This window comes from Oncorhynchus mykiss, chromosome 26 (assembly GCF_057628025.1).
Source record: "Oncorhynchus mykiss isolate SJ-2025 chromosome 26, ASM5762802v1, whole genome shotgun sequence".
NCBI classification, from domain to species: domain Eukaryota; kingdom Metazoa; phylum Chordata; class Actinopteri; order Salmoniformes; family Salmonidae; genus Oncorhynchus; species Oncorhynchus mykiss.
Genome location: NC_143047.1, coordinates 35,731,874 through 35,759,090, shown reverse-complemented (window position 1 = coordinate 35,759,090; position 27,217 = coordinate 35,731,874). Strand labels below are relative to the sequence as shown.

The following is a 27,217-nucleotide window of genomic DNA, read 5'->3' as shown; positions in this document are numbered from 1 at the left end:
AACAACACACATACACAATCCATGTCTCAAGGCTTAACAATCCTTATTTAACCCGTCTCCTCCCCTTCATCTACACTGATTGAAGTGGATTTAACAAGTGACATCAATAAGGGATCATTGTTAGCAACATGTCAACTATAGGGCAAAACAGACTGGGTTGGTTTAGATTGTTGACGACATGTCAACTATAGGGCAAAACAGACTGGGTTGGTTTAGATTGTTGACGACATGTCAACTATAGGGCAAAACAGACTGGGTTGGTTTAGATTGTTGACGACATGGAAACTATAGGGCAAAACAGACTGGGTTGGTTTAGATTGTTGACGACATGGAAACTATAGGGCAAAACAGACTGGGTTGGTTTAGATTGTTGACGACATGTCAACTATAGGGCAAAACAGACTGGGTTGGTTTAGATTGTTGACGACATGGAAACTATAGGGCAAAACAGACTGGGTTGGTTTAGATTGTTGACGACATGGAAACTATAGGGCAAAACAGACTGGGTTGGTTTAGATTGTTGACGACATGGAAACTATAGGGCAAAACAGACTGGGTTGGTTTAGATTGTTGACGACATGGAAACTATATTTAGTCTCCAATATTTATTGAAAATACATTTGCAGAATGAGCACTTGTTGTCTCTCAAATACATTGTTACATTTGTTGGTTAGCTAACTAGCAAAGTTTTGCCATATTAGCATATCAATAATCAGATAAAACTAGCTGAAATGAGCAACCTACGATTCCTCACATGGCAGCTTCTATGTCATTGTTGCTATCTATCTGGCCACCCAGAATCACAAGACCACACGGCCTTCTGCCCCATTGAAGCCTGAGCATCGTTCGTTCTGGTGACGTTGTCAGCCAACCCGTTCTATAGGGATCTGACCTGGTCGTAGTGCACTATATTGGAATGACACATACTGTAACACCAGTCAGAGAGGAAATCTGACACAACCATTTGAGATGTTGATCATGTTTCCTCAGATTTCCTGTCTGACTGTGTGTTAAAGTATGTGTCATCTGGTACAAATGAGATGTGTTATCAAAAGGATTAGAGAAACTAGGCTGTTCTATTCTTCCCCCAGCAGCCCTCCCTGGCTGGTACTCTGCTGGATAGAAAACTGTGTGTGTGTGTGCGCGTGTGTGTGTGTGTGTGTGTCTGTGTTCATGCCTACACACACAAACACACATTCACAGGTATTCCACTTGATATCAGTACTCTCAGCACTGCAAGAAAGAGCGCCTCTTAGTGAGATTGCCTCGGTAGTGAACCCAATTGCTGTGAATCACCTTCACATCTGTTGAGATGAAATAATTGACACTTGGTGTGAACATCTATGTTAATGCTGTGAACACAGACTGGTGATTTAGGACAATAACAGAGATTATTATTTTTATTACTTCAGTTTATTTTAGTAAATACTTTAACACTTATTTTTCTTACAACTGCATTGTTGGTTAAGGGCTTCTAAGTAAGCATTTCACTGTTAGGCGCATGTACATTTTTAAAATTTGATTTGATTTTGATTTGATGTGAACTAGACTCTATGGTAGTGCTGTGAACACAGCCGGGTGATTTAGGACAATAACACTTTTATGACCATCTCTCTTTCTCTGGCACACACACATGCACACATACACATGTGTGTATGCACGCCACACACACACGGCCATGTTGTGGCCTCTGTATCCCTATCAGTGGCTTTATGGACACATATGGACACAGCCATCAAACCTCCCTGCATGAATACTGCACTGCCAAGAGGCTGGCTGCTAGTGTGGTGTGTGTGTGTGTGTGTGTGTGTGTGTGTGTGTGCGAGGGAGGTGACTGAGCTGCTGTGATACCGGACTGCCAACAGAGGGACCATCTGCAGAGCTGGAGCTACTGGTGAGCTGGGAAGAGGAGGAAGGAAGGAGAAGTATGGATGACAGGGTATGAGGCAGAGGGAGGGAGGGAGGGAAGGAGGGAGGAAGGGAGGTGGGAGGGACAGCCTCTGCAACAGCAGGATTTTACCACACAGGTAGGAGGGAGAGATGGAAAGATGTAGAGGTGGAAGGATGGAGGGAGGAAAGGGGGTAGGGAGGGATGAGGAGAAGGAGAGATGAAAGGAAGGAGGGAGGGATGGGGAGACATGGAGAGTGGTTGAGATGGAAGGAGGTAGGAGGGATGGGGATGGACGAAGGAAGGGAGAGAGAAAGAGGTAGATACGGAGGGAGGGAGGGATTGAAAAAGATAGACGGAGGGAAGAAGGGAGGGAAAGAGGGAGGGATAGATGAAGAGAGGGAGAGATGGAGGGAGTTACGATGGGGAGAGGTAGAGATGGAAGGAGATAGGAAGGGATGGGGAGGAGAGGTAGGGATGGGGAGGAGAGAGGAAGGGATGGGGAGGAGAGAGGAAGGGATGGGGAGGAGAGAGGAAGGGATGGGGAGGAGAGAGGTAGGGATGGGGAGGAGAGAGGTAGGGACGGGGAGGAGACAGGTAGGGACGGGGAGGAGACAGGTAGGGACGGGGAGGAGAGAGGTAGGGACGGGGAGGAGAGAGGTAGGGACGGGGAGGAGAGAGGTAGGGACGGGGAGGAGAGAGGTAGATACAGAGGGAGGAAGGGATGGGGAGAAGTAGAGATGGAAGGAGACGGGAGGGAGAGAAGGGAGAGAGAGGGAGGGAGAGAGTGGGAAAGAGAGGGAGGGGGGAGAGAGAGTGCCTACACATCTGCCTCTGATTCCAAAGGTTGCCAGTTTGAATCCAGCGATAGAGTTGTTTTTGAGATCTTTGTTTTAAGCCTATCCCAAACCTGACCTTAACCATTCAGTTAATGCCTAACCTTAAGGTTTATGTCTAACCTTCATCTTCAACATTTCCAAATGTAACATTTGCAACAACTTAGAAATTTGACGTTTGAGAAACATGGATGAACGTCTCATTCTGACGTGAAACTGTGAGAGCTATTTGGAAAATGTTACAGTATTAAAGCAAGAAAACTTAGCAATTTTATAAAATCGTCATGTAATTCTACTCATTTTCCCATGGGGTGGAGAGACATTTCTGCAGTTTGAAAGTTAATTTCCAGCAATTCTACACATTTTGTAATGACTTATTCCATGTAAATAGAATATCTGAATGAGAATGATTAACAAAATCAAAGAGGCCCCCTGGAGGTCAGGGCCCCTGGGCATATGCCCTGCGTGCCCGGCCAGTATCCGGCCATGATTACTACAAGTTTAGATATCTGGCTAGACTAACTACCAATCAAAAATTTGCTGACATGGCTAATTGAGCGACTGTCAGTGACAGACATAACAAGAGAAAACATTGCTGACACAACCAAATTTCAAATTGCACCTGGTGTATTCTACTATTCTTACTCTCAGTAGTAAGTTGAGACCCAGACTGAGTTCCTAAAAAGAAAACTAGCAGCCGGGGACCCTAACCAACAACTCAGGCCCCTTATCCCTGGATCCGGCCCTGCCCACCCACACACAAGCATTCAAGACAGTAGCAGTACAGGTACATGTCAAATGTATAGACTCAGAAATGCTTCTGAATTTCAATGTAAGTGGGTGTCTTTTGCTAACAGCACAAGAGAGAACCTGTTTTGTATGCAGTGCTATTGTGCTTGGATCTCACCTTTAAAAGGCTCTGACTGTAATTTAAAATGGTATTATTTTCTGTACTGACAGGCTGTGCATCGCTGGTATATTCATCTCAGAGATTCAGGTTGTATACTGACACAATGGTTGAGAGAACACTGTCTTTTTTAATCACACATCTTTACCTCTTTCCCTATCTAAACCTTGTCTGACCTGGCTTTCATCCTGTCATCCGGAGTCGAGGCACGTTCTGTCTCAGACAGAGGGTGTGTGTCTGTGTTTTTGTGTGTAAATGCCAGTGCTGACTAGCACCCGCACCCCAGATTGCTTGTAAGTCATCCCTCCTCCATCCACATGGCTCAAAGAGCCACCCCCACCACCCCAACCTGTCCTTGACCCTCTGCCCCAAACACATCCGCCCCCTTCACGCCTCACAGGCCTTCACCACCATCAAAAGTCTCACACACACTGTCGCATCCCACCTGCTGATGAGATTTCCATGGGCCACTGCCAGGCTCTGATTACATGTATGGGCACACAGGGAGTGTGTGTGAGTGTGTGTGTATGGTTGCATATGTGTGTGTGAGAGAGAGAAAGAGAGTGAGTTAAAGAATAAGGATAAAGCAGTCCCTCCAGGATTCTGCGATTGAATCAACAATACCCTCCATATTATGCGAGGGGTTGCTAATTGACCAATCACTGCACTATTTCCACATAAACCAGTCAAATAAATGTCAGAATTGCCACAGCAAAAGCAGTGATTTTTGACCACAAGCATGAGAAAAAAGTTGAATTGAATGCTAGCTGAATTGTCCCAATACCTGCAACACAGAGAGCAATATTTGTCAGGCTAAAAGGCAAGCCAACCACTTACTAATCAGGACAACCGTCACAGTCAACGTGCTCTACAATAAATGACCTACCCATGAGAGCCAATCAACTTCAGGCATAACAGAGTAACTCACCCTTTAGTGCAAATAATTGCATTGGAATAATAATAATAATCTTTGTGCGGAAGTTCAATCAAGTTGGATTCCTCCCTGTTCTGGAGATTAGCTGGGCCCAGACAGGAGGGGAGGAGAGCATTGGGAAAGAAGAGAAAGAAATGCTGTTCAAACGCAGAAGGCCAATCACTGGGGCGGGAAGAAGGAGGGCCTTCCATAACATCAGATGGCCAATCACTGGGGCGGGAAGAAGGAGGGCCTTCCATAACATCAGATGGCCAATCACTGGGGCGGGAAGAAGGAGGGCCTTCCATAACATCAGATGGCCAATCACTGGGGCGGGAAGAAGGAGGGCCTTCCATAACATCAGATGGCCAATCACTGGGGCGGGAAGAAGGAGGGCCTTCCATAACATCAGAAGGCCAATCACTGGGGAGGGATGTAGGAGGGCCTTCCATAACATCAGAAGGCCAATCACTGGGGAGGGATGTAGGAGGGCCTTCCGTAACATCAGATGGCCAATCACTGGGGAGGGATGTAGGAGGGCCTTCCATAACATCAGAAGGCCAATCACTGGGGAGGGATGTAGGAGGGCCTTCCATAACATCAGAAGGCCAATCACTGGGGAGGGATGTAGGAGGGCCTTCCTTAACATCAGAAGGCCAATCACTGGGGAGGGATGTAGGAGGGCCTTCCATAACATCAGAAGGCCAATCACTGGGGAGGGATGTAGGAGGGCCTTCCATAACATCAGAAGGCCAATCACTGGGGAGGGATGTAGGAGGGCCTTCCATAACATCAGATGGCCAATCACTGGGGAGGGATGTAGGAGGGCCTTCCATAACATCAGAAGGCCAATCACTGGGGAGGGATGTAGGAGGGCCTTCCATAACATCAGAAGGCCAATCACTGGGGAGGGATGTAGGAGGGCCTTCCATAACATCAGATGGCCAATCACTGGGGAGGGATGTAGGAGGGCCTTCCATAACATCAGAAGGCCAATCACTGGGGAGGGATGTAGGAGGGCCTTCCATAACATCAGATGGCCAATCACTGGGGCGGGAAGAAGGAGGGCCTTCCATAACATCAGAAGGCCAATCACTGGGGAGGGATGTAGGAGGGCCTTCCATAACATCAGAAGGCCAATCACTGGGGAGGGATGTAGGAGGGCCTTCCTTAACATCAGAAGGCCAATCACTGGGGAGGGATGTAGGAGGGCCTTCCATAACATCAGAAGGCCAATCACTGGGGAGGGATGTAGGAGGGCCTTCCATAACATCAGAAGGCCAATCACTGGGGAGGGATGTAGGAGGGCCTTCCATAACATCAGATGGCCAATCACTGGGGAGGGATGTAGGAGGGCCTTCCATAACATCAGAAGGCCAATCACTGGGGAGGGATGTAGGAGGGCCTTCCATAACATCAGAAGGCCAATCACTGGGGAGGGATGTAGGAGGGCCTTCCATAACATCAGATGGCCAATCACTGGGGAGGGATGTAGGAGGGCCTTCCATAACATCAGAAGGCCAATCACTGGGGAGGGATGTAGGAGGGCCTTCCATAACATGGCCCTCAGCCCCCCTCCCCCACGCACCCTGTCCTTTGTTTCCCTCTTAGTTCTGTAAGCGTGTTGTGTCGTTGTAATGGTATACATTTTTAAATACAATTGCTTTTGCTTTTCAGCTAAGGGTACAATTATTTCCATAGTTTCTTATTATTGTTAGTAAGAGCATGACAATTAAACAATAGAGGCAGAAGTGCACTGACAGATTTCATGTTCAGTGCACATCTGCCTTACAGTTACATTGTACAGAGTTGAAGGTCCACACACACACAAACCTCAAATCAGAGGGTAACTTATTCCAGAATATTCCCTATCAGCTGTTCATTGGGACTTGAGGGTGCTTACACTGTCAAGCCACTGGTATGTAGCCAATAGCAATCAGTGAGATCTGGATATTAAGCCAGTCCTCTAGCCCGAGTCTAGTACTTTTCAGACTAGGCTAGTAGAAAATATGCCCAACTAGCCCGGCTGGCCAGTGAAATGTTGTCTTTATAAACGTTGCATGGCGCAGATTTAGGACCTGAATGTTACCTGGGCTAGTAGAAACCGCAGTCTAGTAGCCCAGCTGGCCAGTACCCAAAATCCTTCAGTTCCATCCCACAAACCAAACTCTAGTCAGCTCTCCATCTCAAGACTGGTCAGTCCTCACTGCACCTGTTGCAAAATGAGATGTTCAGACTTAACATACATATTCATGTCAGATTCAACATGAATATACACTACAACATTAGTGTCCACAGTTAGAAACTGATGAAGTCAGTACAGTCATCACTGACAGGTTGACTGGATGTGGGAACACCTGCCTAGAGTCCAGGGTGCAATCGCATATTAAAATAACACATTTAACACGGGATAAAAGTGGCTATCACCTCGTGTTAAATATTCATTCATTTGTTCATTCATTCGTTCATTCATTCACTTTCTCATACACATTCATACCTACCTGTATATGCCATCCATCCATCCATCCATCCATATGCCCATTCATTCATTAATCCATTCACTGTCCTGTCCTCTGCCTCAGATTCCAGGTGGGTGCAGGCCTGTACCGATGATGGATTACAGAATATTAGAACTGCTACTCAGACCGTTAAATCTCTTCAGCCATGTTTCTCTGCTGCTCATGGCAGAGGGTGTTTCCCAAATGCTACCCTATTCACAATGGCCATGGTCAATGTCATTTGAGAAGCAACCAGAGAGAATGGTAGTCTGCTCATATGTAAGCCCTCAGAACAAATGTGTCTGTCTGTAGGTCTGTCTGTAGGTCTGTGTGTGGGATGCCTCTGAAAGCTCTACAGTTCTGTAGATCTGTGTGTGGAACGCCTCTGAAAGCTCTGCAGTTCTGTAGGCCTGTGTGTGCTACATCAGCCGCTTGTCATTACTCAGCTCTACAGGCACTCTGTGTGTGTGTGTGTGTGTGTGTGTGTGTCACCATCAGTCCATTATCATTAGTCAGCTCTACAAGCACAACACAACTTGGAAACCTGGTTATTGGATTATTATTGGACAAAAACATTCCAGAACTGCAGGTAGCAGTAAATCACCAACGTGGCTGTATACCTTTCAGAGTATACACAGTCCAGCACAGTCCGTGGTGGTACATACCTGTTCAGTTTATTTACAAATGACCAAAAGACTCATAGAAGTAGAGGAAATGTATTACTTTAAAGGGGATATAGCTGTTAAAGGGGAGATAGCTGTTATAGGGGAGATAGCTGTTAAAGGGGATATAGCTGTTAAAGGGGAGATAGCTGTTAAAGGGGAGATAGCTGTTAAAGGGGATATAGCTGTTAAAGGGGATATAGCTGTTAAAGGGGAGATAGCTGTTAAAGGGGAGATAGCTGTTATAGGGGAGATAGCTGTTAAAGGGGAGATAGCTGTTAAAGGGGAGATAGCTGTTAAAGGGGATATAGCTGTTAAAGGGGATATAGCTGTTAAAGGGGAGATAGCTGTTAAAGGGGAGATAGCTGTTAAAGGGGATATAGCTGTTAAAGGGGATATAGCTGTTAAAGGGGAGATAGCTGTTAAAGGGGAGATAGCTGTTAAAGGGGAGATAGCTGTTAAAGGGGATATAGCTGTTAAAGGGGAGATAGCTGTTATAGGGGAGATAGCTGTTAAAGGGGAGATAGCTGTTAAAGGGGAGATAGCTGTTAAAGGGGATATAGCTGTTAAAGGGGAGATAGCTGTTAAAGGGGAGATAGCTGTTAAAGGGGAGATAGCTGTTAAAGGGGAGATAGCTGTTAAAGGGGAGATAGCTGTTAAAGGGGAGATAGCTGTTAAAGGGGATATAGCTGTTAAAGGGGAGATAGCTGTTAAAGGGGAGATAGCTGTTAAAGGGGATATAGCTGTTAAAGGGGAGATAGCTGTTAAAGGGGAGATAGCTGTTAAAGGGGATATAGCTGTTAAAGGGGAGATAGCTGTTAAAGGGGATATAGCTGTTAAAGGGGAGATAGCTGTTAAAGGGGATATAGCTGTTAAAGGGGATATAGCTGTTAAAGGGGAGATAGCTGTTAAAGGGGATATAGCTGTTAAAGGGGATATAGCTGTTAAAGGGGAGATAGCTGTTAAAGGGGAGATAGCTGTTATAGGGGAGATAGCTGCCCATGCTGTCACAGAAGACCTCATTTGCAAGGATAGAATGTGTGCTATCTTTCCATATCTATGCTGGAGCCTGTGTTTAATGCTGCGTTCGTAACCATGTGGGAGGTGGGAATTTACCATTTGTGAAGTCGTAAATACTAGTTGGATGCATTCACATGCTTTGAACTTGTTGAGAATTTGATTTAATATATTAGGATCCCCATTAGCCTACGCCAATGGTGACAGCTAGTCTTACTGGGGTCCGACATGTACCTAAAAAGACATTACAGACAAAATACTTTACAATTAAAACACATTTAAAAACATTAACATGTAGTGTGTGTGTGTTTGCATCTATCAGTTCCACATACATGTCAGTACATAAACACAACAAGTAGGTCACATGGGGGTGAGGCGTTGTGCTGTGAGGTGTTGCTTTCTTAATTTTATAAAAAAAAACAGGTTTGCTGTTCACTTGTGCTATATAAGATCGGAGTTCCATTCACTCATGGCTCTGTATAATACTGTACGTTTACTTAAATTTGTTCTGGACCTGGGTGCTGCGAAAATACCCCTGGTGGCATGTCTGGTGGGGAAAATGTGTGTGTCCGTGCTGTGTGTGTCCGTGCTGTGTGTGTCCGTGCTGTGTGTGTCCACGCTGTGTGTGTCCGCGCTGTGTGTGTCCGCGCTGTGTGTGTCCGTGCTGTGTGTGTCCATGCTGTGTGTGTCCGTGCTGTGTGTGTCCGTGCTGTGTGTGTCCGTGCTGTGTGTGTCCGTGCTGTGTGTGTCCGTGCTGTGTGTGTCCGTGCTGTGTGTGTCCGTGCTGTGTGTAAGTTGACTATGCAAACAATTTGGAATTTCCAAATTAATGTTTCTTATAAAAACAAGAAGTGATGCATTCAGTCTTTCCACAACTCTTAGCCAAGACAGACTGTCAAACACAGTATTAATATTAGCCCTCTGATTACAATGAAGAGCAAGACGTGACGCTCTGTTCTGGACCAGCTGCAGCTTAACTAGGTCCTTCTTGCAGCACTGGACCACACGACTGGACAATAATCAAGATTAGACAAAACTAGAGCCTGCAGGACTTGCTTTGTGGAGTGTGGTGTCAAAAAAGCAGAGCATCTCTTTATCACGGATAGACCTCTCCCCATCTTTACAACCATTGAATCTACAGTGCCTTGCGAAAGTATTCGGCCCCCTTGAACTTTGCGACCTTTTGCCACATTTCAGGCTTCAAACATAAAGATATAAAACTGTATTTTTTTGTGAAGAATCAACAACAAGTGGGACACAATCATGAAGTGGAATGACATTTATTGGATATTTCAAACTTTTTTAACAAATCAAAAACTGAAAAATTGGGCGTGCACAAAGGTCTAGAACTTAGGGAATGATTTGTAGCTAATACAATGCTCTTAGTTTTGGAGATGTTCAAGACTACCTGGCCACCCATTCCAAAACAGTCTTTGTTAAGGGTTTCAGTGACTTCATTAGCTGTGGTAGCTGATGTATATGGTTGAATCATCAGCATACATGGACACATGCTGTGTTTAATGCCAGTGGCAGGTCATTGGTAAAAATAGAGAAGAGTAGAGGGCCTAGAGAGCTGTGCCCTGCGGTACACCACACTTTACATGTTTGACATTCGAGAAGCTTCCATTAAATAATACCCTCTGAGTTAGATTTGATAGATAGCTCTGAATCCACAATATGTAAGAAGTTGAAAAGCAATAACACATACGTTTTCTCAACAACAGGTCAATAATATCAAAGGCAGCACTGAAATATAACAGTACAGCTCCCACAATCTTCTTATTATCAATTTATTTCAACCAATCATCATTTGTGTCAGTGTAGTACATGTTGAGTGCCCTTCTCTATAAGCATGCTGAAAGTCTGCTGTTCATTTGTTTTACAGAGAAATATCATTGTATTTGGTCAAACACCATTTTTTCCAAAAGTTTGCTAAGATCTGGCAGCAAGCTGATAGGTCTGCTGTTAGAACCTGTAAAGGCCGATTTGCCACTCTGGGTAGTGGAATGACTTTGGCTTCCCTTCTGGCCTGAGGACAAAGACTTTCCTCTATGCTCAGATGAAAGATATGACAGATATGCGTGGCTCTAGAGTCAGCTACCATCCTCAGTAGCTTTCCATCTACATAAGTTGTCAAGGCCAGGAGGTTTGTCATTACCATTTGTGTATTTATTTGACCTTTATTTAACTAGGCAAGTCAGTTAAGAACAAATTCTTATTTTCAATGACGGCCTAGGAACAGTGGGTTAACTGCCTTGTTCAGGGGCAGAACGACAGATTTTTACCTTGTCAGCTCAGGGATTTGATGTAGCAACCTTTTGGTTACTGGCCCAAAGCTCTAACCACTAGGCTACCTGCTGGTTACTGGCCCAAAGCTCTAACCACTAGGCTACCTGCCGCCCCAGGTCATTTCACCACCTCTCCCACACTAACTTTACAAAATCTGTTGCAATGCTTTTCTTGCATTATTAGTTTTTTTTTTATACATGATTACGATGGCTCACTGTTCATTGTTGGCATTTCCTGCCTAAGTTTGCCCACTAATCATTAAAATAATTACCAACTTAAAATGGTTTTGTGATGAAGCGATCTGATTCGATGAAAGATGGAGTTGAATGTCTTTCTGCCCCTCATTTTTTCCATCATTCTTTATATCATTGATCTTGGCACCATAATACAGTTTCTTCTTCTTTGTGTTGAGTTTAATCACATCATTTCTCCATTTGAAAAGTCAGCCAGTAAAACTGTGTAGCCAGACTTATTAGCCACTCCTTTTGCCCCCTCTCTTTCAGCCCTACAGGTTTTCAACTCCTTATCAATCCATGGAGCCTAAACAGTTCTAACAGTCTGTTTCTTAATAGGTTTATCAATAAACTCATCAAATGCAGCGTCTGGATGCTCCTCATTAATCACATCAGACCAACACATATTTTTGAACATCATCCACATAAGAGTCACAGATAAATATTTTGTATGATCTCTTCTACACTATTTTAGGCCCAGCTGTTGGAACTTTGGCTTTCCTGGATATAGCCACTATATTGTGATCACTGGATCCAATGGGTATGGATACAAACATCTGATCAATACTTGTGGATGATCTTTTCTTGTAGTGTTTGTAAACACCCTGGTAGGTTGACTAATAACCTGAACCAGATAACAGGCACTGGTTACAGTGAGAAGCTTCGTCTTGAGCGGACAGCTTGATGAAAACCAGTCAACATTCAGGTCCCTGAGAAAGTAGACCTCTCTGTTTACATAAAATACACTATCAAGTATTTTACACATATTATTTAGATGCTGACTGTCAGCACTTGGTGGCCCATAGCAACAGTCCAAAAGAAAAGGCTTTAGATGTGCCTGCAACCACAACACTTCAATAACACTTGACATAAGATCTTCTCTAAGCATTGCAGGGATATGGCTCTGAATATATACAGTCACACCTCCCCCATAAGCATTCCTGTCTCTTCTATATATGTTATAGCCTTGTATTGCTACTGCTGTATCATCAAATGAACTAAGTAAGTCTCAGAAATGGCTAATATATGAATGTTATCTAATGTTAGCAAGTTATTGATTTCATGAACCTTATTTCTAAGGCTACATATATTAATATGGGCTATTTTCAGCCCTTACCTGGGTAGCTTATTGGCTAATGACCAAAAGCTGTGTCAAACATACACTAAAAGTACAGCTATCATGCTTGTAAACAAATTATAGAGTAAAACAATTATATTAATCGATTACTTCTTATAATTAATGTTTTTTTAACTGTCGAAAATGCTGTTATCGATGTCCTTTTCCTAGTAGGTGATGTCAGAGATCAGCATATGGTAGAAGTCGGAGATCAGGGAAGATTTCCTGCTAGTAATTACCAGTTAGAGGGCTGTTCAAGTGGATTTCTCCCGGTGTGTGGTAAATTCACACTTCCCTCTTGGTTACGAACACAGCATAAGGCTCCAGCATAGATGCCATAAAGTAATTGCCTCGGGAATCACCCCAAAACAGAATCAAACATTAAAAATACTTTAGTAGGCCAATCTCTGTAAACTGAGAATCTAGTTCATGATGTTTCTATTTCTAATCAAGCCTCATTTAGTTGATTATTCAACTGCAAGTAACTGTGGAAAACATCTCTGGTTTAATATCTACCATATCATTTATTCAATCGATTTACCTAAGCAAATTGAGTTAGTGAACTGTGATGAGTAACCTGCAGACATGTGTTGGCTCTCTGAGATAATCTCATCAGAACCAGTGTCATTCTGAAGATGGCTCATCAAAGAAATGAGACCTACAGGTGTGTGTGTGTGTGTGTGTGTGTGTTCACCTGGGGTGTACTTGGGGTGTGAAATCTGAACTCATGCTCATTTTCGGTGCAGTCCCCAGAGCATAAACACTCTTCCCGTTCTCATGAAATATTGAAGAGTCCTCATTCTTGTGGTTCATTGGGGAAGAAATCCACACACACACACGGATAGGGGAGAGAGAAAACACACACACACACACACACACACACACACACACACACACACACACACACACACACACACACATGGATAGGGGAGAGAGAAAACACACACACACACACACGGATAGGGGAGAGAGAAAACACACACAGGCAATTTACAAACAGGTTAAACACAAGGAGACGGCCAAATGACTGTGGAAGAGAGCAACCCTATTCTCTATATAGTACACTACTTTTAACCAGAGTCCTATGAGTCCCAGTACAAAATAGTGCACTATAAAGGGAATAGGGTGCTATTTGGCGCACATCCTAACACTTTATTTATGGATCTGCTTTTATTTAACATGTTTCCAGTTTGTTAGAACATGTATAAGGCCTGTTGTTCATGATTTATATATGATGACATTCAGACTAAATGGTTCATACTGTTCATAAATATAACAGTATTTAGGGGAGGCTTACTTATATTTATGAATAATAATAGATCTATATGTCATTTGTTGTAATGATTTCCTGAGTTTTCTAGACTGTTGAGACGCACCCCAGGGGCCGTATGAGACACACCCCAGGGGCCGTATGAGACGCACCCCAGGGGCCGTTTGAGACGCACCCCAGGGGCCGTTTGAGACGCACCCCAGGGGCCGTTTGAGACGCACCCCAGGGGCCGTATGAGACACACCCCAGGGGCCGTTTGAGACGCACCCCAGGGGCCGTTTGAGACGCACCCCAGGGGCCGTATGAGACGCACCCCAGGGGCCGTTTGAGACGCACCCCAGGGGCCGTTTGAGACGCACCCCAGGGGCCGTTTGAGACGCACCCCAGGGGCCATTTGAGACGCACCCCAGGGGCCGTATGAGACACACCCCAGGGGCCGTTTGAGACGCACCCCAGGGGCCGTTTGAGACGCACCCCAGGGGCCGTATGAGACGCACCCCAGGGGCCGTATGAGACGCACCCCAGGGGCCGTTTGAGACGCACCCCAGGGGCCGTTTGAGACGCACCCCAGGGGCCGTTTGAGACGCACCCCAGGGGCCGTTTGAGACGCACCCCAGGGGCCGTATGAGACGCACCCCAGGGGCCGTATGAGACACACCCCAGGGGCCGTATGAGACACACCCCAGGGGCCGTATGAGACACACCCCAGGGGCCGTATGAGACACACCCCAGGGGCCGTATGAGACACACCCCAGGGGCCGTATGAGACACACCCCAGGGGCCGTATGAGACACACCCCAGGGGCCGTTTGAGACGCACCCCAGGGGCCGTATGAGACGCACCCCAGGGGCCGTTTGAGACACCCCAGGGGCCGTTTGAGACGCACCCCAGGGGCCGTATGAGACGCACCCCAGGGGCCGTATGAGACACACCCCAGGGGCCGTATGAGACACACCCCAGGGGCCGTATGAGACACACCCCAGGGGCCCTACAGTACAGTATCAAGCGTCTTAACGTAGGAGTGCTGATCTAGGATCAGGTCCCTCCCGTCCATGTATTTTATTCATTGTGATCTAAAAGGATAAACTGATCCTAAATCAGCACTCCTGCACTGAGATGCTTGGCCCCTGATCATGCAGAATGGCTGTGACATCAGAGCTACCTGCGTCATCGTAGCCAGACCTGTCACCTGGTGGCTGTGTCACCTGACACTGACAGTCCTATATGTGGTAGGCCGTAATTGTAAATAAGTATTTGTTCTTAATCAACTTGCCTAGTTAAATAAAAATTAATTTTAAAATGTGCCTGTCCTATCTAGTCGTGTTACCTCTCTGTAATGAGCAGCTATGCTGAGCGCGCACACACACACACACAAACACACACACACACACACACACACACACACACACAAAGGTCTCATTTCTTTAATAAACCATCATCACACTGGTTCTGATGAAGCAGGCAGCTGTAACTCTCTGGGAGAGATTGAGCAAGCAGAGAAAGAGAGGATAGAGAGAGTGATGGAGAGAAGGCAGTGGTAGGTGAAAAAGTATGTGTGTGTGTGTGTGTGTGTGTAGCTGCTGTCCTACATATATGTTCCTGATCCATGTCATAATAATGCTGGCTGATACTGAGCGAGATGTACTGTGTGTGTGTGTGTGTGTGTGTAGCTGCTGTCCTACATATATGTTCCTGATCCATGTCATTATAAAGCTGGCTGATACTGAGCGAGATGTACTGTGTGTGTGTGTTTGTGTTTGTGTGTGTGTGTGTGTAACTGCTGTCCTACATATATGTTCCTGATCCATGTCATAATAAAGCTGGCTGATACTGAGCGAGATGTACTGTGTGTGTGTGTTCTGTTCTGTACAGCTGGAAAAAGACTTCCTTCCCGCTATGGTAATAAATCAACTGCTGAGCAGACAGACAAACAGACAGACACAGCCTTAGAAAGATGGGACTGTTAGGTAACCGGGGCTTTACAACTGAAACCAATCTTAAACACATAAAGGAACCGAATAACGTTTATGTAAAACCACTTTTGTGATTTCAGCAGATGAACAAACTATAAATCACCATGGGGATTTAATGAGTGGGCAGGTCGTGGTGGAAGTACAGCCACAGTCTAAAATATTAAGATTGAGACAAGGTCTTTTGTAATCTCTCTTTTGCCCCCCCTCACTCCTTTCATATGTTTTAATGGTTTGCATTGAACAGAGGACCGTAGAGAGAAGTCAGGAGAGACTGGAGGAGAGTCGGAGGATTGGATTTGAACCCATGTTGACTCTGGTAGACGTGGGTCAGTGGCACTATAATCACTGGATCACACAGGTCACATATTCTTTCTGACAGGTGCCTTTTTCTGTCTTGTTTAGATAATGGATGGATAACTGTGGTTCTGAAGGTCTTGTTTAGATCATGGATGGATAACTGTGGTTCTGAAGGTCTTGTTTAGATCATGGATGGATGACTGTGGTTCTGAAGGTCTTGTTTAGATCATGGATGGATAACTGTGGTTCTGAAGGTCTTGTTTAGATCATGGATGGATGACTGTGGTTCTGAAGGTCTTGTTTAGATCATGGGTGGATAACTGTGGTTCTGAAGGTCTTGTTTAGATCATGGATGGATAACTGTGGTTCTGAAGGTCTTGTTTAGATCATGGATGGATGACTGTGGTTCTGAAGGTCTTGTTTAGATCATGGATGGATGACTGTGGTTCTGAAGGTCTTGTTTAGATCATGGATGGATGACTGTGGTTCTGAAGGTGTTGTTTAGATCATGGATGGATGACTGTGGTTCTGAAGGTCTTGTTTAGATCATGGATGGATGACTGTGGTTCTGAAGGTCTTGTTTAGATCATGGATGGATGACTGTGGTTCTGAAGGTATTGTTAAGATCATGGATGGATGACTGTGGTTCTGAAGGTCTTGTTTAGATAATGGATGGATGACTGTGGTTCTGAAGGTCTTGTTTAGATCATGGATGGATGACTGTGGTTCTGAAGGTCTACTGCAGGTGTGTACAGCCTTTTGTTAAAGCCCAGGAACAAAGGTTTCCTGATCTTAATAATCACGGTCAATAAATAAAAGAAACGGAGGACCAGCAATGTATGTTGAAGTGCGGTCACACAAGAGGAGAGAGTGTGTTTTCCTCTTGGATCTACGGTGAGCCGGTCCACTGCACTTAGCAATGTCATGTCATTCAGTCTCAGTTTAAAACAGGCAACACTTTGATAAGCAAAACTTGATGGATTCATTCCCAAGGGCATCACAGCAATTAGGCAAACAAGCGAGGCAGTCACTAGGCAGTTCATTAACATTCTGCCAGTCAAACACTCATTCTCAGCATGCTCTCAGTCTCTAGTAATAATACTCATTCCTTTGTTAAGACAACCGAGGGGTTTGGATCCCACTTCTGACACCAAACTATGCTAGCTAGCTTTGGTGAGCAATAAACAAGCGTGTGTTCATTCAGCCATCTTTATTCCTAACTGAACTTCCTTTGTCCCCTGATGGCAGCATAATCATCTCATTACAGAAGACCAGGACGTTTGACAGTCTAAAAAAATCTAATAACTGAAATCACAGGAATCTTGAAATGGAAACAAGGTAGTGTCATCTGGTAGAAGTGTCATCTGTAGAGAACAGTTTATTCCTCACCAATTCAGGCACATACTAAGACAACTCGTTTGACCATTATGATTAATATGGGGTCTTTAGCAAGCACTTAAGATGTCCCAAGTCCAAACTGAACCCTGGCCCCTTACTTATGCCCTTGTTGATGCCCCCACTAGAATATTTAAATGGATGGATCAGTATTTAAACAAAAACCTTGGAGTAAGGGCTAATGATCCGTTTGGAATGGGGCCACCAGACTCAGCTCCACCACTGTCTTGACTAGTTCACAGCTTCATGTCTTATGAGAATGTCATATCATCATACCAAACAATATCATCACAGCTAGCACAGAACGTTCCCTAAAGGTTATCTTTTGGTTGTTTGAAATAACTTCCACAGTGTTCTGGGAACCAATATCTGTTAGCTGGGATCACATTTAAATCCACACAGCCCGCGCAGCACAGCCGTGCAGGTTGAGCCCCTTTAGTACAGGGACACAGCCCGCGCAGCACAGCCGTGCAGGTTGAGCCCCTTTAGTACAGGGACACAGCCGTGCAGGTTGAGCCCCTTTAGTACAGGGACACAGCCCGCGCAGCACAGCCGTGCAGGTTGAGCCCCTTTAGTACAGGGACACAGCCGTGCAGGTTGAGCCCCTTTAGTACAGGGACACAGCCCACGTAGCACAGCCGTGCAGGTTGAGCCCCTTTAGTACAGGGACACAGCCCGCGCAGCACAGCCGTGCAGGTTGAGCCCCTTTAGTACAGGGACACAGCCGTGCAGGTTGAGCCCCTTTAGTACAGGGACACAGCCCGCGCAGCACAGCCGTGCAGGTTGAGCCCCTTTAGTACAGGGACACAGCCCGCGCAGCACAGCCGTGCAGGTTGAGCCCCTTTAGTACAGGGACACAGCCGTGCAGGTTGAGCCCCTTTAGTACAGGGACACAGCCGTGCAGGTTGAGCCCCTTTAGTACAGGGACACAGCCGTGCAGGTTGAGCCCCTTTAGTACAGGGACACAGCCGTGCAGGTTGAGCCCCTTTAGTACAGGGACACAGCCCGCACAGCACAGCCGTGCAGGTTGAGCCCCTTTAGTACAGGGACACAGCCCGCGCAGCACAGACGTGCTGGTTGAGCCTCTTTAGTACAGGGACACAGCCGTGCAGGTTGAGCCCCTTTAGTACAGGGACACAGCCCGCGCAGCACAGCCGTGCTGGTTGAGCCTCTTTAGTACAGGGACACAGCCCACGCAGCACAGCCGTGCAGGTTGAGCCCCTTTAGTACAGGGACACAGCCCGCGCAGCACAGCCGTGCAGGTTGAGCCCCTTTAGTACAGGGACACAGCCCGCGCAGCACAGCCGTGCAGGTTGAGCCCCTTTAGTACAGGGACACAGCCGTGCAGGTTGAGCCCCTTTAGTACAGGGACACAGCCCGCGCAGCACAGCCGTGCAGGTTGAGCCCCTTTAGTACAGGGACACAGCCCGCACAGCACAGCCGTGCAGGTTGAGCCCCTTTAGTACAGGGACACAGCCCACGCAGCACAGCCGTGCAGGTTGAGCCCCTTTAGTACAGGGACACAGCCCGCGCAGCACAGACGTGCAGGTTGAGCCCCTTTAGTACAGGGACACAGCCCGCGCAGCACAGCCGTGCAGGTTGAGCCCCTTTAGTACAGGGACACAGCCGTGCAGGTTGAGCCCCTTTAGTACAGGGACACAGCCCGCGCAGCACAGACGTGCAGGTTGAGCCCCTTTAGTACAGGGACACAGCCCACGCAGCACAGACGTGCAGGTTGAGCCCCTTTAGTACAGGGACACAGCCCACGCAGCACAGCCGTGCAGGTTGAGCCTCTTTAGTACAGGGACACAGCCGTGCAGGTTGAGCCCCTTTAGTACAGGGACACAGCCCGCACAGCACAGCCGTGCAGGTTGAGCCCCTTTAGTACAGGGACACAGACGTGCAGGTTGAGCCCCTTTAGTACAGGGACACAGCCGTGCAGGTTGAGCGTGCCCCTTTAGTACAGGGACACAGCCGTGCAGGTTGAGCCTCTTTAGTACAGGGACACAGCCGTGCAGGTTGAGCCCCTTTAGTACAGGGACACAGCCCGCGCAGCACAGCCGTGCAGGTTGAGCGTGCCCCTTTAGTACAGGGACACAGCCCGCGCAGCACAGCCGTGCAGGTTGAGCGTGCCCCTTTAGTACAGGGACACAGCCCGCGCAGCACAGCCGTGCAGGTTGAGCGTGCCCCTTTAGTACAGGGACACAGCCCGCGCAGCACAGCCGTGCAGGTTGAGCCCCTTTAGTACAGGGACACAGCCCACGCAGCACAGACGTGCAGGTTGAGCCCCTTTAGTACAGGGACACAGCCGTGCAGCACAGCCGTGCAGGTTGAGCGTGCCCCTTTAGTACAGGGACACAGCCGTGTAGGTTGAGCCCCTTTAGTACAGGGACACAGCCGTGTAGGTTGAGCCCCTTTAGTACAGGGACACAGCCCGCGCAGCACAGCCGTGCAGGTTGAGCCCCTTTAGTACAGGGACACAGCCCGCGCAGCACAGCTGCTAGAACAAACGGCTCCAGTCACACAAAATGGAACATGACTTTGTGGATCAAGTTTGGAATGACACAATTTAATGTGTACAACATCTAAAGACCTACATCACTATACTGAAAGTCTGTTTCTAAAACAACATATTTGGGTGGGTTTTGTTCATGTCATTTGCGTTGCCCGATTACTGCACAACGAGCAACGAAGTGTGTCACGGCTGGGGTAAGTTTCTCAAAAACAAGACAAAGCACAAAAAATGTGTCTGAACCCTTCTTGGACATTTCATTTACATTACAAATAGAGATTTACTTCAGAAATATGAAAATGTGCCTTTTAACTAGTCCAGGACATCACACAGGACCTCGTCTATCAGCACGTCGTTGTCGCCCACAGGTATGTCCTGACACAGCTGCTCCCTGAAGGCCAGAGCGATGGTGTACGGCTTCCCCTTGGGGTGCTTCATACAGCGTTCCAGGTATGAGTCATAGAAGCCCTTCCCTCGGCCCAGACGATTCCCCTTCCTGTCAAATCCCAGGCCTGGCATCAAGATCAGGTCAAGACCTCCTGCATGGGAGGAACACATGGGAAATACATGAATGAGGAGGAGGCTTACTAGAATACCTTATGAACCATTTTTCAGAGAGCTGATGCCATCTCACAATGTAAACCTGTTATCTGGGTCAGAGGTTTTACAGCAGTGGTGATATAGGTCTATAGTTAGCCATCTCTATGCATCTTTAAAATAGTATGTCAGATCTTCAACCTCAATTACAATACATCTTGTTAAACCGTTGCCTTACCCCTGTATGGTGATCCAAGTTCAACACTATGAAAGGATTGGTTGGTTCAAGAACATGAAAGGAGTTTCTCAAAGCTATAAAACAACGCTGTTCATCCTGTTTTAAAACAGAAATACACTTCACCCTACAAAATAAATGTGGCTAAAAATGCTATTGTTGCTTCGTAGCAGTGAACTGCAGGCCTGCCTCAATAAATGCCAGAACTAAAACATGCACCGCCAGTTCTACAGTCTCCAGCATGATCAATTCTTTATAATTCCATCAGACCCAACAAGCTACAGATTCTCTGTGGGTCGAAAGATGGATGGTGTTCACTGCAAGACTTCACAAGCCCTTGGATCAATATTTCACAACATCCTGGTGTAACCATAGCATCAAGTGCTCGCTGACAACCCAAAGAAATAACAGAGGAGATGATTCACAGAATGTTTCTTAAAACATCTGATATCAGGGCCCGTATGTATCATCTCAGGGTAGGAGTGCTGATCTAGAATCACTTTTGCTTTTACGGTTAAAATGAACAAGATTACATGGAAAGAGTGGACCTGATCCTAGACTTTATGAATGAGGCACCAGGCGATCACCAGGTGATGATGTGAACCTATCACTCCATTCTGCTCGGTGTAGCCTGAGACTCCAATATCAAAATCTCTTCCTGTTGTCACGCAACCATGACGTTCATGAATCATTTATGCAGATTAAGCAGGGACATTATGCATTCACGTTCCTCACAACAGCAGCAGGTTGAGGATGCCATACTGCTGTGGTCTCTTCTCCGGCCCTCCAGACTGCAGGGTAACATCCATCTATTATTGATGCATATAGCCTACTGTTGTTCACATGACTCATCTGGCATCACATCATCCACTTTAAATGGCAGTAAGGATGTAATGCTAACAATCGAACCCTGATAGTTCTTGACACGCTCACACACACACACACACCCTCCCAATGTGTACATAACACAGAGCCCAATCAAAGGCCTCTGTTTTTATCGACTCCAGTCTCTTCTATTCCTAGCCAATAACAAAGATCTCAGATGAATGTTAAATCATTCACTTTCTGAAGGACATCTACTCCTGCTGTGCCAAAATGCCATTGCCCCTTTTATCTCTCTGCTGTGTGTTCTCTCTCTCTCTGCTGTGTTCTCTCCCTCTCTCTGCTGTGTTCTCTCTCTCTCTGCTGTGTTCTCTCTCGCTCTCTGCTGTGTTCTCGCTCTCGCTCTGCTGTGTGTTCTCTCTCTCTGCTGTGTTCACTCTCCCTCTCTGCTGTGTTCTCTCTCTCTCTCTCTCTGTGTTGTGTTCTCTCTCTCTCTGCTGTGCTCTCTCTCTCTCTCTCTGCTGTGTTCTCTCTCTCTCTGTTGTGTTCTCTCTCTCTCTCTCTCTCTCTGTTGTGTTCTCTCTCTCTCTCTCTGTTGTGTTCTCTCTCTCACTCTGCTGTGTTCTCTGTCTCTCTCTCTGTTGTGTTCTCTCTCTCTCTCTCTCTGCTGTGTTCTCTCTCTCTCTCTGTTGTGGTCTCTCTCTCTCTGCTGTGTTCTCTCTCTCTCTCTCTCTGCTGTGTTCTCTCTCTCTCTCTCTGTTGTGTTCTCTCTCTCTCACTCTGCTGTGTGTTCTCTCTCTATGCTGTGTTCACTCTCTCTCTCTCTCTGTTGTGGTCTCTCTCTCTCTGCTGTGTTCTCTCTCTCTGCTGTGTTCTCTCTCTCTCTCTCTGTTGTGTTCTCTCTCTCTCTCTCTCACTCTGCTGTTCTCTCTCTCCCTCACTCTGCTGTGTTCTCTCTCTCTCTGCTGTGTTCTCTCTCTCTCTCTGCTGTGTTCTCTCTCTCTCTCTCTCTCTCTTTGTTCTCTCTCTCTCTCTCTCTGCCGTGGTCTCTCTCTCTCTCTGCCGTGGTCTTTCTCTCTGCCGTGTTCTCTCTCTCTGCCGTGGTCTCTCTCTCTGCCGTGGTCTCTCTCTCTGCCGTGGTCTCTCTCTCTGCCGTGGTCTCTCTCTCTCTCTGCTGTGTTCTCTCTCTCTCTCTCTGCCGTGGTCTCTCTCTCTGTTGTGTTCTCTCTCTCTCTGTCGTGTTCTCTCTCTCTCTGTTGTGTTCTCTCTCTCTCTGTCGTGTTCTCTCTCTCTCTGTCTCTCTCTGTTGTGGTCTCTCGCTCTCTGTCGTGTTCTCTCTCTCTCTGCCATGGTCTCTCTCTCTCTGTTGTATTCTCTCTCTCTCTGTTGTGGTCTCTCGCTCTCTGTCGTGTTCTCTCTCTCTCTGCCATGGTCTCTCTCTCTCTCTGTTGTGTTCTCTCTCTCTCTCTGCCATGGTCTCTCTCTCTCTGTTGTGTTCTCTCTCTCTGTTGTGGTCTCTCTCTGCCGTGGTCTCTCTCTCTGTTGTGTTCTCTCTCTCTCTGTCGTGTTCTCTCTCTCTCTCTGTTGTGTTCTCTCTCTCTCTGTCGTGTTCTCTCTCTCTCTGTCTCTCTCTGTTGTGGTCTCTCGCTCTCTGTCGTGTTCTCTCTCTCTCTGCCATGGTCTCTCTCTCTCTGTTGTATTCTCTCTCTCTCTCTGTTGTGGTCTCTCGCTCTCTGTCGTGTTCTCTCTCTCTCTGCCATGGTCTCTCTCTCTCTCTGTTGTGTTCTCTCTCTCTCTCTGCCATGGTCTCTCTCTCTCTGTTGTGTTCTCTCTCTCTGTTGTGGTCTCTCTCTCTCTGTTGTGTTCTCTCTCTCTCTGTCGTGTTCTCTCTCTCTCTGTCGTGTTCTCTCTCTCTCTCTGTTGTGGTCTCTCGCTCTCTGTCGTGTTCTCTCTCTCTCTGCCATGGTCTCTCTCTCTCTGTTGTGGTCTCTCTCTCTCTCTGTTGTGTTCTCTCTCTCTCTGTTGTGTTCTCTCTCTCTCTGTTGTGTTCTCTCTCTCTCTGTCGTGGTCTCTCTCTCTCTGTTGTGGTCTCTCTCTCTCTGTCGTGTTCTCCCTCTCTCTGTTGTGGTCTCTCTCTCTCTGTCGTGTTCTCTCTCTCCACATGTAAGTAAGTATCTGAACAAGAGGAAAATGCTTTGAAACAAGTTTCAGATGCTCAGCAGGATGTCAACCCTGGCAGGTAGCAATTTGTGTTGTCCACACACACACACACACACACACACACACACACACACACACACACACACACACACCTCCAGACCTTTGCTTTCTATGCACCCCAGGACAAAGAGACATTCGTTATGAGGATGGAACTTCTGTTATGAAAAGAGGGGGAAATAATAGGGTCTAAAACCTTCTGTCAGCTGCTGGGAATATTCAAGGTACTTGGAATAAGGTGCCCTTCTTGTTGCTATGTGAAAACCATGACGATAATCAAAGCAAATTTGGTGGCACGGCAAGACAGACCTTTTTTTCCCCCCATCTCTTCTCATGTATTTAAATTTGCTTTGCATTATGGTCTATCTGTAGTTTCCTTGACAACAGCCATGATAGGTTCATGAGAGGTATTCAAGGCTGCAGGACTGAGTCAGAGTAGAGAGAAATTAATCAAACCAGCTGTTCACTGTCAGAGGGAGCCCTAAACTGAAGACGTGATTGGTTGGTATACAGAGACTATAGAAAGGCTCCACCCCCTTGAAATTTTTTCACATTTTCTTGCATTTTTAAGTGGGATTGAAATAGATTTAACTGTTGTTTTTTTTAAAGTCATATATATATATATATATATATATATATTTTTACAAATGAATAAAAAATAAACAACTAAAATAGTCATTGCAAAAGTATTCACCCTCTTTGTTTAGGCAAACCTAAATTAGTTATTTGGCTTAACAAATCAAATAAGGACTCCCTCTGTGTGAAATAACAAGGGTTGACATGATTTTTTAATGACTATACTTTCCTCTGTCCCCCATACATACAACATATGTAAGGTCCCTCTGTCAAATACGACATTTCTAGCACAGATTCAACTACAAAGACCAGGGAGCTTTATCGAAAGCCTCATAAAGGAGGGCAGTGATTGGTAGATGGGTAACAATAACAAATTAGACATTTAATATATATTTAAGCATGGTCAAGGTAATAATGATGCTGTGGATGATGTATTAAACCACCAAGACACATCAAAGATACAGTCGTTCTTCTGAACTGAGCTGCAGGACAGGAAGGAAACTGCTCAGGGACGTCACCATGAGGCCATTGGGGACTTTAAAACAGCTAGAGTTCAATGGCTGTGATGGGAGTAAACTGAGGATGGATCAACAACATTGTAGTGACTCCACAATAATGACCTAAATGAAAAGAGTGAAAAGAAGAATACAAATATACAGAATACATGTATATCTATGCAACAAGGCACTAAAGTAATACTGCAAAAAAAACAAGGCAAAGAAATGCAAAGCCTTATGCCAAATCCAACACAACACATCACTGAGTAATTGCCTCCTTATTTTCAAGCATGGTGGTGGCTGCATCATGGTATGGGTATGCTTGACATCGGCAAAGACTGGGGAGTTTTTCAGGATGAATAGAAACGGGATGGAGCTATGCGCAGGTAAAATCCTAGAGGAAAATCTGCTTCAGTCTGCTTTACACCAGACACTGGGAGAGGAATTCACCTTTCAACAGGACAATAACCTACAACACAAAGCCAAATCTACTGGAGTTGCTTACCAAGAACACCGTGAATGTTCCTGTGGCCAAGTTACAATTTTGACTGAAATCTGCTTGAAAATATATGGCAAGATGTGAAAATTGCTGTCTAGCCATGATCCCCAACATCTTGACAGATCTTGAAGAATTTTCTAAAGAATAATGGGCTAATATTGCACACAATACAGGTGTGCAAAGCTCTTAGAGACTTACCCCAGAAGACTGACCACTGAAATCGCTGCCAAATGTGTTTCTGACATGTATTGACACAGAGGGGTGAATACTTATCTAATCAAGGTATATTAGGGTTTTATTTTTCATTCTTTTTTTTAATAGAATTTTTTCTTCCACTTCGACATGAGTATTTTGTGAAGATCGTTGACAAAAAATAAAAATGAAATTAATTTTTATCCCACTTTGAAACGCAACAAAATGTGGAAAAAGTTAAAGGGAGTGTAGACTTTCTATAGTCACCAACACCAAGAGTGAACCTGGTTACAAGTGAACCTGGTTACAAGTGAACCGGGTTACAAGTGAACCTGGTTACAAGTGAACCTGGTTACAAGTGAACCTGGTTACAAGTGAACCGATTTACAAGTGAACGTGGTTACAAGTGAACGTGGTTACAAGTGAACCTGGTTACAAGTGAACCGGGTTACAAGTGAACCTGGTTACAAGTGAACCTGGTTACAAGTGAACCGATTTACAAGTGAACGTGGTTACAAGTGAACGTGGTTACAAGTGAACCGGGTTACAAGTGAACCGGGTTACAAGTGAACCGGGTTACAAGTGAACCGGGTTACAAGTGAACCTGGTTACAAGTGAACCTGGTTACAAGTGAACCTGGTTACAAGTGAACCGGGTTACAAGTGAACCGGGTTACAAGTGAACGTGGTTACAAGTGAATGTGGTTACAAGTGAATGTGGTTACAAGTGAATGTGGTTACAAGTGAACCGGGTTACAAGTGAACCGGGTTACAAGTGAACCTGGTTATAAGTGAACCTGGTTACAAGTGAACGTGGTTACAAGTGAACGTGGTTACAAGTGAACGTGGTTACAAGTGAACCGGGTTACAAGTGAACCGGGTTACAAGTGAACCTGGTTACAAGTGAACGTGGTTACAAGTGAACGTGGTTACAAGTGAACCTGGTTACAAGTGAACCGGGTTACAAGTGAACCGGGTTACAAGTGAACCTGGTTACAAGTGAACCTGGTTACAAGTGAACCGATTTACAAGTGAACCTGGTTACAAGTGAACCTGGTTACAAGTGAACCTGGTTACAAGTGAACCGATTTACAAGTGAACCTGGTTACAAGTGAACCTGGTTACAAGTGAACCTGGTTACTTGAGCTGGTGAGTGGAGTGAGAGCGATAATTAGAATTGACACAGGTTATTGCCAGACAGGAGTGAATTCATACATATGTAACCGGTGTGAAATGGCTAGCTAGTTATAGCGGGGTGCGCGCTAATAGCGTTTCAATCGCTGATGTCACTCGCACTGAGACCTTGAAGTAGTTGTTCCCCTTGCTCTGCAAGCGGCTTTTGTGTAGCGATGGGTAACGATGCTTTGAGGGAGGCTGTTGTCAATGTGTGCAGAGGGTCCCTGGTTCGAGCCCAGGTAGGGGTGAGGAGAGGGACGGAAGCAATATTGTTACACATACACAATGAAGGAGCGGGGTTATGACCAGTTTGGTTCCAGAAGTAATGATGACATTATTTGCACAGCTCAAATAGACTCAGAGAATGCACAACAAACACATTTCCTCCCCAGGCGTCGGTATTTCATATCCTATCTAATGATTAAAGCTGTGACGGTCTGGATTAAAATAGCTGAGGTTGACAGAGGAAAAACTACGTATTCACCATCCAGGAGATTACAATGCTAATAACTGTTATCAATATGATCTTTCTTATTATACAGCAGCAACAGAGTTGATTACAATAGAATTATGCAACTTCACCAATGATTCACAGTGCTTATTTGGTGCTCAGGGTAGATGTTACCAGATCTAGGATCAGTTTATCCTTCCCCTACCCAA

At 45.9% G+C, this 27,217-nt stretch overlaps 1 protein-coding gene across 1 annotated transcript in view; it reads right to left on the bottom strand.

The window, feature by feature from the left end:
* Window positions 1-17,095: 17,095 nt before the first annotated feature.
* The window catches only part of LOC149971464 (5-formyltetrahydrofolate cyclo-ligase-like), a 13,699-nt gene continuing 3,577 nt past the window's right edge, over window positions 17,096-27,217 (bottom strand). Inside the window, exon 3 of the mRNA XM_090222877.1 lies at window positions 17,096-20,346. Within this exon, the coding sequence (XP_090079003.1) occupies window positions 20,120-20,346 (227 nt within the window). The 3' untranslated portion in view covers window positions 17,096-20,119. The remainder of the gene's footprint in view (window positions 20,347-27,217) is intronic.